This window comes from Taeniopygia guttata, chromosome 5 (assembly GCF_048771995.1).
Source record: "Taeniopygia guttata chromosome 5, bTaeGut7.mat, whole genome shotgun sequence".
Taxonomy (NCBI): domain Eukaryota; kingdom Metazoa; phylum Chordata; class Aves; order Passeriformes; family Estrildidae; genus Taeniopygia; species Taeniopygia guttata.
Window position 1 is genome coordinate 16,383,875 of NC_133030.1, and position 12,152 is coordinate 16,396,026.

General features: G+C 38.5%; 1 protein-coding gene across 4 annotated transcripts in view; it reads right to left on the reverse strand.

Moving 5' to 3' along the window:
- The window catches only part of ABCC8 (ATP binding cassette subfamily C member 8), a 74,615-nt gene that overhangs the window by 25,608 nt on the left and 36,855 nt on the right, over positions 1-12,152 (reverse strand). For all 4 annotated transcript variants that reach the window (XR_004368033.3, XM_030273846.4, XM_030273845.4 and 1 more), the window contains exons 15-21: positions 11,087-11,162; positions 10,891-10,996; positions 6,654-6,689; positions 5,114-5,149; positions 1,818-1,916; positions 909-993; positions 174-254 (exon numbers count right to left, since the gene is read on the reverse strand). Coding sequence is in view for 3 of the 4 variants with exons in the window: in XM_030273846.4 (XP_030129706.4) it covers positions 174-254; positions 909-993; positions 1,818-1,916; positions 5,114-5,149; positions 6,654-6,689; positions 10,891-10,996; positions 11,087-11,162 (519 nt within the window). In the remaining variant the exon portion in view is untranslated. The remainder of the gene's footprint in view (positions 1-173; positions 255-908; positions 994-1,817; positions 1,917-5,113; positions 5,150-6,653; positions 6,690-10,890; positions 10,997-11,086; positions 11,163-12,152) is intronic.

Here is a 12,152-nt window from a genome sequence, read left to right on the forward strand (position 1 = left end):
CATTTACAAAATGCTTCCTACCTGCAGGCAAGCTGACAAGAGATTTAAAACACACAGTGCACATTTGGCTCATCTCAGAGAAACACAATGTTCAGCATGGGACCCATGAAATACTCTAAATAAAGAGCAGCTACTCCTTCTGCATGAAGCATAAACAGAAGGTTTCTACTCACCAGAAACACAACATTTGTCTGCTGGTAAAGTGCTCGTGCCACGCTGATCCGCTGGCGCTGCCCTCCAGACAGATTAATACCCTGGAGATAAGCAGGAGGGAAACAATCAGACAGTTAATGAAAACATCAACTGAATATTCATATCCCTTATTTTCATTGGCTTATCCATAGAAGACTTTTCTGGGCAGACAAATATGAGAAATTTTTCCAACGTGTGGGCCTGTAATGTATCCTTGTAGTGTTTTAGGGGGCAGTTTTGGGGTTCTTTTGTTTGTGCCAGTGCCAGTATATGCTAGAGTAAATTGTTTACAAATCTCTGTCTTCTGGTTTGTTTCTCATCACTCCCTAATCTTCCCTGATGTGATAAAGCCATTGATTAAACACCTGCCCTTCTATAAATGAGAGGGCTCTAAAAAAAAATCTATGTATTATTATTTTTCTGTTACTTCTAAGGAAACCAAAAAAATTCTGTTAAATCAGGATATCTGCAATAGCAGCTGCAGAATAGTCAAACATTCTAATAGCAGCACATTTAAATCATTGCACCTCACATAAATGACAGCGTTTCCATGTTCACTGAGCAATGAGCTTTCAGACTAATGACCCAAACATACACTTAACTAAAAGATTACCTTTGTTGCCAAATAACCTGTAAGATTTTAAGAACCAACAAAATAATAAACCCCCCCTCTATATATTTAAACCAAAAATAGAAGCCTGCAGCTGTTTACTGACCCTCTCTCCAATCTGGGTTTGGTCTCCGTGAGGCAGAATGTCAATATCAGGCTGGAGGGAACAAGCATCAATTACTGCTTTGTACCTGTGGAAACAAAAAAGGCAACAAAATCCACACAGATACTGCTGGAGAAGCACATTTCCTACCTGCAGAGGAACAAAAATTAACCAGCTGGAAAAAATCACACAGTGGAAAACATATTTGTTAGCCACTAATTGTTCTAATGGGATCTCTTTCAATCACAGGCAAGTAAGTAATATTTCAGCTAGTAAAAAGGCTCTTATGTTAGCTTCCCAAATAAAAATGTTAAGTAGTTAAACCCAGGAAAAACAAACATAACTTCTTCCAAGGTATACTGCTATTTTTAGCAGGTGTTTTTGTTTCAATATCTAAGGGTGACAGGGCCTTTGTTTCTTGTTTCAATATCCAAGGATGACAGAAAAAAAAAAAAAAGAGTATAGGATGCAAATACATAATCAACCACTTCTTTTAAGGGTGGGGGAATGGAATACCAGCAACTGATTTCTATATATTTTACAATGTCTGGTGGGCATTTATACTGAATAAAAAGGCAGCCTGCTAATTTTTTACAAACAATATTCCCACTCCCAAACAGGTGATGTCCTTCCAGGAGAGGCCAACTAGTCAGTCAGGTGAGAGAACACTGCATGTTAAACAAACATGGTCCTTGGAAATGGAAACATTTGTACACCTGAGTTCAAGTGAGACAAAGCCCGTCCCTTGTGTCACTCAGGAAAAACGTGGCCAAAGGGGGAGACTGTCACATTCAGGCAGGTGCAATAGGTTTGTTCCTACAGGGAGATGGGGCCCCCTGTGTGACCCACACAACCCCAGTATTTATGGAAAAAAACATGGGAGTAAAACACAACAGTGCTGGAACCTGTTACCTCTGTTTGTTAAAAGAGCTTTCAAACGTGATATTCTCTTCCACTGTGGCATTGAGCAGCCAAGGCTTCTGGGATGCATAAGCCACTGCACCTCTTTTCCTGGGGAAAAAAAAAAAAAAAAAACCAAACAGAAGACTTCCCAGTTTATCAGTGCAATTTCTGCTTTTGGAAACCATTTTCTTGTAAATGAAGAAACTAGCAATTAGTCTTCAAAAATGCTTTCATTTCTTTCTTTAGGACAATCAATAGCTTTTCCATCAAGGAAATACATAAGATGATAAATTTCCAATAGAACACTGGAATTGTTTACCCAACTGAATTTCACTTTGTTCCCTCTTCTCCTACTGTGAGGTGGGATTTGGAGAGTCCAGCTCAATAAAGCTGGAGCAGAATGGATGGCAGGAGGAAAATTACCAAAGACTGAATCCCAGCTCTGTTTGGATAGATTAATAAAAAATTAAATGTGTAGCAGATTGCTAGTTAGGCAGCACATTTCAGGAGGGACATTCTAGAAAGATAAAGTGTTTGAAAAAGATCCAAACAACTCCACACAAGCACAAAGGCAGTTCTCTCAGCCATTGTTTCCCCCATTCTTAGAAGAGAACTAGAGTTAAAAAGTAAATGAGTAAGTCATTTCTATGCCTGTAAAGGCAAGAAAAGAGAACACTGACAAAAAAATATTTGCTAAATTTCCCCCAGTGAAAAGGCCCTCATAATGTATCATTAGAAGGGACAATTTGCCAGATACAGTCAACAGGGTCTTACTTACCATGCACATATAATAATTATTATTATTATCATTATTATTATAAAAGGAATGTGCCTGCCTGCTAGAGAATTTATACTTTTGTTGTCTGTGATGTATTAAGGATCCCAGTAAGGCAGTGCTGGGAGAAAGACAACATCTTTTATCAGAGCAACTGATACTTCTGGAAAACTCATTGGCATATCTACTTTTGTACAGAAAAGGGCCAAAAGAAGGATCATATGCCTAAAAGCATATCTGTTTTCTTCCTAGCTCTATCAGCTAAACCAATAAAGAGATAGGACATCTCACTCAAACATGGCCTTTGTCTGCTAGACAGATATTATAGCAGCCTATTTCTAGTTGGACCTGAAAGCAATTCAAACCATGACTTGACAAAGTACATTTTATTTCTCTTTATAAGTTAAGGTCCCTTGCCCTGCTCATTTTTTTCAGGCTTTTACCAAGCTTGTTTAGAAACTAAGATAGGATCTAATTTTTGTTGATGACCTGAAAGAACACACAATTCCACTATTCTGCTAACATGCTTCCAAGTTGAAATTTATGATGGTTCACTAGAATTTATGCATTTTCTTTACTGGAAAATGAAACAGAAATAGCTAAACAAAAGTTAAAAAAAAAAAAAAAAAAAAAAAAAAAAAAGAGAGAGAAAATAACCCCTAGGCAGCCCCAAAATCTAATTCAAAGAGCATTCAGGTCTGCCTCAAGAAAGCAGCACTTTTTCAATTTGTATGAAATTTTCATCCTAATAATTGAGAAAAAATTGCTCTGAGCATTCCAAGATTAAGATGTATTCCCTTCCCCTCCTTTTCATTGCTTGAAATTGACTTTGCAGCTCTTAATTCTCAATGCGATCAAAAAGTTACTGCTAATTTACTTTTTGAAAAATACCAGCAAAGTTGTGAGGAAAAATCTTTACAACTTCTGCAGAAAGTGCTCTTTGGTTGAGTGAAGATATGGGTTCTGCCAGTGTGATGCACTCCATGCTGAGAACCAGGCAATGAGCTTGCCAAAGCTGATCATGAACTGAGGATTTAGTTAGTTCCTCTAAATTAATCCTAATTGCAAACTGATACTAGGATGGCATACCAGGACTGATCATATTTTGACATAAACAAAAAGTCTGCAAGTGCTTGCAAGCTTCTTTTTCACATATAGAAATCTACTGCATGTCCACAGTGCTGCCTACCATAGAGACAATCAAACAATTGTTAATGAAACTGTGAGAAACACATGGCTGAAAATCCAGAGAACAAAACATTCTGCAATGGAGTATGCAAGACTTGCTCTGAAAGTCTACCTTGAACAACCATAAGGTTTCACAGTTTTAGGACTGAATGCAAACCAGTGGTTTAGGAGAAAAAGGCTTTTGAGGGATTATTCTCTGGGTAGATGTGATTGCTTCCTGTCCCCAGACTGCATAAATAACCACGTGTTTCCAGCAATGCAGTGTGTTTTTCCGCTCTGATAATACAACAGACTAACCATAGCCTCTTAATTATCATAGAGGTGCAGACAGAAAATTCAGCCTTGCAATAAATAGGGAAAACCTTCCCTGAGCTGCCTGGAAATTATGAAGTTTGTCTAATATAGAATCAAGTCTGTTTGCTAATTATGAATCAGATTAATTCTTCAGAAACAAAAGGAACAGCATTCACTTCTTTACAGTGTAGGTGACTGAGCACTGGAACAGATTGTCCAGAAAGTGTGTGAAGTCCTCAGTGGAGATACTCAAGGACCATCTGGACACAATCATGTGCCACATGCTCTGGGGTGGCCCTGCTTGAGCAGGGATGTTGGACCAGATGACCCCCTGTGGTCCCTTCAACCTTACTCTTTCAGTCATTCTGTCGTGAAGACTGTTTGCTTAAATTTATTAATCTATCTCTACTTTCACATTTCATTTTTTTAAGTACAGGAGGTGCAGTAGATCTTCAAGATCAAACACAATTAGTTAAGGGACATTCATATATGAATCTCAGTGCCTTAATAAACCTACAAAATCAGATGTTGGCAATTTTTAAAAGAAAACAGATGCACTTAAAATGCAATGGAGTTAGGATTATGATGATGGAGGAAATAATATATTTTAAAGCCTTTCCTGTGTGTTTTGGGATTGCTGACTACAGTTTTGTATTGATTATTTTGCACAATTCATTAACTTGTACCATCAGTCAACTCAAATTCAATGTTCTTCAGATATGAGATAAATGTGTACTGTTCTGTATTGTAACTGCACATGCAAAAAATATGCTTCTTGCATCTTCAGCCTGATGAAAAGTATTGGAGCATTCTGGTATTGCCAGTCTGAGCATTCAGGAAGAAATCTGCCATTATTAAACATCAAGTGTCACCGGTTTGTGTTTTAGATCTTGCAGTAGCTGCATACAAAGACATCCTGTTTGTCTTCTAACGGGGAATATTAAACTCATTAAATGCAGAGACTGCTGAACAATGTTGACCAAGTCACAGAATGGCTGAGGTTGGAAGAGACCTCTGGAGCTTCCCATTAGTTTTTAAAATGTTGTACCTGACTTCCATGTCAACAGGAGATTCTTTCTCTGGGCTGCAGAAAACAAACAAGAGTTTTTAAATGTTTCTTTTTTCAGACAGTGCAAATAATACCACAAAGTAATATCATTATGCTATAATTAAAAATACAGCAAAATGACTGCATTACAGAAATAAAGACCTTTTTATGCTCAAATTCTGTGCTACGTGAGATTGACCTAAAAAAGGGTATAGTTAAAGCTTCAATGTGGAGAAGTGCTAAACAACCTTGCAGAAAGCCTTCAACACCTATGAGTAAAAGCTCAAGGCCTCAAAAGACTTTGACCCAAAATACTGTTCTAAGAACACCAAAAATGGTCTACAATGTTAGTGCAACAAAACCACCAGAGGTATTCTTACAGCACTTAACCAACTAGGATTCCTAGAACATATGATAATGTAGGTAATTATTTCATCCAGTCTAATATTCTTTCCTACTTTTTAATACTCTTGCCATACTGTTATGCATGTTATCTCACTCTTCCCTTCCATTTCCATACCAATTTCAAACATGAGACTGATTCTGACCCTACTTCTCTTGTATCTCAATGGGTTCAAATGGTTTCCCTTCAACTTTGCCCAGAAACTTCAGTCTCTCTGAACACAGAAAGGACTGTAAGATTTCAAAGCATCCTTTACCATGAGGCTTAGGCATGAGGTACATGAATGTTCCTCTTATACTACACACAGATGGGAGCAGCAGTTTTGCAGGACTCAGTCTGACAACCAGGCAACAAGTCTGAGAAATAAAGTAAATGGGAGAGAAGAACCTGGAAATCTAAAGAAAAGGCAGGGGAATAGTTGAAAAATCATGGAACAAAAAAAAATATTCTGGTCAGTAAAAGCTACAGAATTTAGCCTAAGTCAAGGTAAGGGAGGCCATATGACACTACTGATTTCAACAATAAAGTTCTCACTGAGTCCAGCAGGAGCAGGATCATCACTTTTACAAGGTTTACCATTCTGGAGGTTTGTGCCCAAAAGTCAGAAAGCTTTGTTCTTAGGTGATTTGGTAGATATTCCCAAAATCTGGGAGCTGTGTTAATCAGGTAAGAACAATTTCTTTGCCAACAGATGGACTAATCTCTTACTCTCTACACTTCCCTGTGTGCCTGAAGAACGGTAGGTGAGAAAACAAACTTATGACAGGATGTGAAAAAATGAAGAGAAAGGTAATGGGGAGAGTTTGCTTTAATAAATGAGACCTTTAAATGCTTAATACCATTTTTCAAAGTGTAGCATAATCTGGTTCAGATCTTTAGAGAAAGATTTTCAAAGACATATCAGGATACAATTTTCAAAATCTCCAAATGGAAATGCTTTCATAATAGAAATCCAACTCTTATTTTCATAACTTGCATAAGTGCATTTAAAAATTGTATCCTGAAATAATGTAGTTAAAATTTTACTGATGTTCAGAATTCTGACTCTATATCTTAAGCACAGATTTTAGAAACCTTTGTTTTTTTCTACTGCAATCAATTTAGCAGGAAAACCAATAATTGCACATAATACCATACCTGAAATCTTCCCCCGTCTCACTGTCAGAAGTGCAGCTGCATCAAAAATAAAAAGCAAAGACTGTTTACTTAAGTGAGCACAAGCAATCTGCCCCAGAAAGAAAAACTATTAAATTCCACTTAGTGCACAGGCTGTAAACATTACTTATCACAGGGCTGCAGTGCAGCATCTGTTCCTTCTACACAAACTGACTTGATTTCATCAGGCAAAAAGATTTGGTGACCCTTTTTTACCTTATAAACATTAATTTGACTCAAATAAAATCACCTCCACCCTGTCCTGGAGGTGCTAGCAGAACCGAGAAGTGCTGCTGTGACAAGAATGCAGTTCCATTATAAAAAGTTCATTTTCTGGGAAAACAAAATGATAATTTGTGATAATTTTCCATGGCAGTAACTGCATCTTTATAGCATATAATGGGTTACTGTGAACCCCAAATCCCACCTTCAGTTGCCACATGCTGTGTCCTGTGTCAGCCCTATCCTTGGGTTGATGTGCTTTTGTAAATATAGACAGGTTTTGGCTTTGCTATTTTTGAACGTGCACAAAGATGTTCAGAGCTGTTGTGACAGGATGACTGGGCATACATATTACTGATGCTAAATTCAGTTCCATTCAAAAGAGTGAAAAATCTCTGTGTCAAATGATATAAACAAAATCAAGGAGGAACAAAGACTTTGATGCTTTAAAGAGGCAGTCTCATTAACTTTGTGCCAACACAATTTGCTTATAAATATCCAGGAGAGATAACTATACCTGCAGATTAAAAAGTTGGTTTGAGACACTTCCATAAAATTTATGCATAATGAGCAACGACCATATTCTAAATTAAATTACTGTACAATTTGAGAGCACCAGCCAGCCACCAGTACCTTTCTCCAAAGGTCTGTGTCCTGAACAGAGCTTTTCCACAGTAAACTCACACTCCACTGGTCTTTAGTGACCATGTGAACTCAGTGGTCCAGCCTCCAAAACCCCATGAGCCTGTTGCATATCGTTAACTAGAAACACATTCTTTACAGGAACTAGTGATAGGCTGAAATAGAAAATACATTTCCAGCCTTTCCCTGCACAACATAAAGACCCTGAACCAATTGGATATAAATTCCCTGAACTTTGTTTCTGCTCTGTAGCAGGAAAACAATGATTCTCCATTTGGAGTTTTAGCTCAAATTTCTCAGCCAACTTTTCCACACTTGTCCTATCCCTTCTTTCTCCCTTTTCCTGCATTCTCTTGGCAATTAAGGATGCCTTGATCTCCTACCAGGGCTGAAATGCCAAAGTAACGTATGTTTGATAATGAGGTCTAGATCTAATTTGTCAAGGTATTTGAGATGTCTAACGATGCAAAGATGAGCCTACTGAGATTTTCAAGCCTTCAGATTTTGATTTCTCACTTAAATAAAATTAAATACTTGGGTGTTTCTGAAAACTCCAGTAAACATGTATTTTAAAAATTACTTTCTAGGCATAAAAACAACTTTAATTTTTTTAATTAGATGAAACCACTCAACTCCACACTAAGATAAAACCAACAACCTTTAACAACATTAAATCTCTATTTTCCTTCACATTATAAGGACTCAAGATTCACATGCAAGACTGTATGTCCTGTTTAAAACAAATGACATAATTATGTTTGAGCAACACATTTGTTTGAGCAACATTAGGTCAGTTTTCTGGTATTATTTACTCCAACTAGACTTGAATTGGGACTATTAAAAGTGAGATACTGCCCAGAAGAAATTAGCATGGTATATACTATAATTATTTACTCAATAACAGGTCAAATCATTACCATTTACCACCTGCACAGAAGGTAAACAATGATTTCTCTATTTTTATTAAATCCCTAACCATATTATAAAATATTTATACTGAGATGCCCTCAGGCTGCTTTGAACAAGAGGAATTAATTTGAGCTGAATCTTCTGGACACAAACTGCAAAACAACAAAAATATCACAAATGAGCCATGATTCACTTCTGATTATCTCCCTCCTAGCCCAGGAATAAACTACATTACTTTTAAGGGGTTTGAAAGAATTTTTGTAAGAAACGAGCAAAAATGACACACAGTTAATCCTGTTTTATCCATAAGCATGGAGGCAAAGAGTAGGGAAATAACTTGTTATCCATTAGACCAAGGGAAGGGCCAGGAAGAGCATCCAGATTTCCTGAGCACTGAGTGACATGTCAGCAGGATACATCCTTCATCTTCATATCTATGACCTTGGAGGAAGGGAAGGGGAAGAAAATTTGGATGAACTAATTCAGGTCTATTCTGCAACATGAATGACTGAAACCAAGCATGCCCAAAGAAAGAGCTGTAACAAGGAACTTAAGTGATTCTGGTGACACTTTTCTTTGCCTGAGCTGAGGCTATGAGCCCTGGTGATTACTTGTTAAGATTACTCTCCTTGAACCTGGGATAAGGTTGCATGTTCCTGGTCAGGCATTAGTATTTTCTTATCAAATTAGGGGAGCTTTCATCTGACAGCTTTACAACACAGGTGTGCAGCCCACACTGGCTGCATCCATCACTCTGAATAGACCAGTGCACATGGCAGCAGCCCTGAAAGATGAGACAACACCTAATCTGTCCCAGTGCAGCCAGCACTTACAGTGCTCAGATTGTTTCAGCCACAAGTCCCTTTCTACATATCCAACAGATAGCACAGCAAATGTGATAACAACTGAATTGCACCTTGTGATACTTTGGCACATATAGAAGACATGAAAACCAGTCCTGACCTTTCCACTGTTGTGAAGAACATACTTTAAACAAGTGCTATTTAAAAACACAGCACAGTTTCTGATCAGAAACATCATGTCATCTGCTTTAGTTTAGCATCAGACATTCAAATTATACTTCTTAATCATGTTATGTCATCTGTAAAAAATTACAGCCTTGCTGAAATGGAATTAGTTCACCGAATAAGGCTGCAGGGATTCTGTGTGGTTCCTCACCACAGCTGATTTTCTGCTTATGAAAGTATATTCTCATGGACAGATCACCACATTCTGGAACTTTGGTTTGTGTTCATGATTTGTGTTCACTAGCTGAAAGGGTCATCTTCTTTTCCCCCACCTATAAAATAGACAACCTTCCTTTTTTGTACAATAGCTATAAAAGCACATGCGAATCTGAGTAGTGTGACTGGCTTACACATGAAGGTTGGATATAAATGATATCTCCTGACAAACACTCAAGGAATTTAGAGAACTCTCCCACAAAATCACTGCAGAATCCATTGCATAACAATGACTCTCTGTCCATCAGAGCCTGTAGATTGTGTAGATTTGATTTATAGGTAGCCTGGTTTTTCTTAATTCCCAATCAATTGGAAATAAAATTGTTTCTCTAGGTACTTCTACAATTTGTTGAGCTTTACCTACAAATAATCATAGCCCGAAGGGCAAAGTGCAGACTGTATGGGTAGGAAGTCAGGCCAAAAATGCTCACTCACATTGATCAAACTGTGTATTAGAGATGGCAGGAATTTGCTGGAAACCATATACAGGAGCTGCAGCATATTTTACCAGCTGTTCCCTTGCCTGAGGATCAAGAGAACAAGCCCCAAAAGAAGCTGCTGGAGTTCAGAACAATTTTTTCCCCTCCTTTCAAGGCCAATACCAAAGTTAGACATGAGTGGAATCTGTAATGGCTATCAGAGTCCAGGTGCTGTGTCCCCTTGGGAAAGGAGGGAAGGACAGGGCTGACTCACTCCTGTCAGATCAGGCAGGATGCACTGGGGACAACTCTGAGGTCACTGCCACTTGAAAGACAAGCTTCAAATTCTCAGGCATTAGCCTGGTGCTGGGATGGAGCACACATCTGAGCCAGGCACTGCTCCTAGTGAGCCAGTACCTCTTTAGAGGTCCATACAAAGACACCTGCTCAGGCCTGAAAGTCCAAACACCATTCTGTCGCTGCACAACACCTCAAGCTCATTAATTCTAATTCCAAATTAGTTACAATTTCACTCAGGTTATGCTGCTGGAGTGCAGAATGCCCAAGAGTGGTTGTCCATTCCTATGAATGGACTAAGCAGCTTGTTTGACCGTGGCTGGGGATTCTTTCTGATCTTAGGGTAAGGTTTGTATCTTGACTCTGAATCTAGAAAATCCTCGACTCCACAAGATCCCAAGAGAGATTTTGGGCTTTTTCTGCATTACCACTCTAGTCAAGCTGAATTTTTAAATTTAATTAGAATTTTAAACTAAATGCCCCTACCTGGTCCAGGATATGTTCCCAGAGATCTTCTGCATCTCACCAAGTATGGCCAGCAAGAGAGATGACTTACCACAGCCCACCTGTCCTACAATCATTGTAAGCTGGCCTATGAGGGTGGAAAGTATACATAAGATTAGGATTTACCAAATAAGGTTAGAAAAATATCTTATTCTATGTATCTGATGTAATTTTGTACCTTGAGGGATTCGGATATCAATATTGGACAACGCTGGAGGACCTTCAGGTGTCCAAGTGAAAAATCCATTTGTGATCTATAACAATATGGAGAGAAAAGAGAATCAGAAACCCGGATTTAGAGGTCACCTTTTTTCCCCAACATCAGAGACACTTTTTTCATCACACTGAACACAGGAACTGAGATACCCTTTTCCCAGTGCTGGAAATGGATTTTCAAGTGACTGACTTTGTAAAGGACTGTACTTTGATGGGCAGAAACCCCTGAACTCAAACAAGCACTATTAGACTATTAGAAAATTATTGAGAATTCATGAGGGAAAAAAACTTGCCATTTAGAGTGTCTCTTGTTCTGTTGTCTGTAAGGTGGGTACATGTAATAAGTGAAATTATTATAACACAATTACATTCATGCCCAATTTTCGCTCTGCAGAGCCCTGAATGTCACTTGAGACACAGTGCAGCTTATATAGCAATTACACCACCCAAATTCCAAGCAGACCTGCAGAACCTTCCATGAAAGTGGATGTTGCTGCCCATTACAGCATTTTCTTTTGTATTTCTGACATATTTCTCAGACAATCTAGGTTTTGCTAGATACAGAAATACTTTCATTGAAAAAGACTAAAACCAGGAAACAAAGCCTGTTCAGACTTTAAATGGAGATTTCCAGGGATACTATGAGAAACAAGGAATGGGAGACAATTTGAAAAGGCTACATTTACAGAGGACCCTCTTCTCTCACTTTTTCAGAGCCACTAAAGCCTTCAAAGCCTTTCAGTTATGCAAGGTACAACAATTTTTATTCTAAGAAGAGTGGAAGGGGACACTTTTATCACATCCTTGAGAAAAGTTGATACTCCCATCTTGAGCAAAAGCGAGCGTGGTTTTCCTCCCTCCGGGTTACCAAAGGCAGCCAGAGGAACCTCTCTCAACTAATGTCCCTTCCTGGGCAATGAGGTGCAGACAGACAATGCCTGCACAAATTCCCTGACCCAGGTAACAGTGGTATCAGCAGATGGAGCCAAAAATTATCCCTGGGCCTGGATTTCCATTCAAGCCTTACA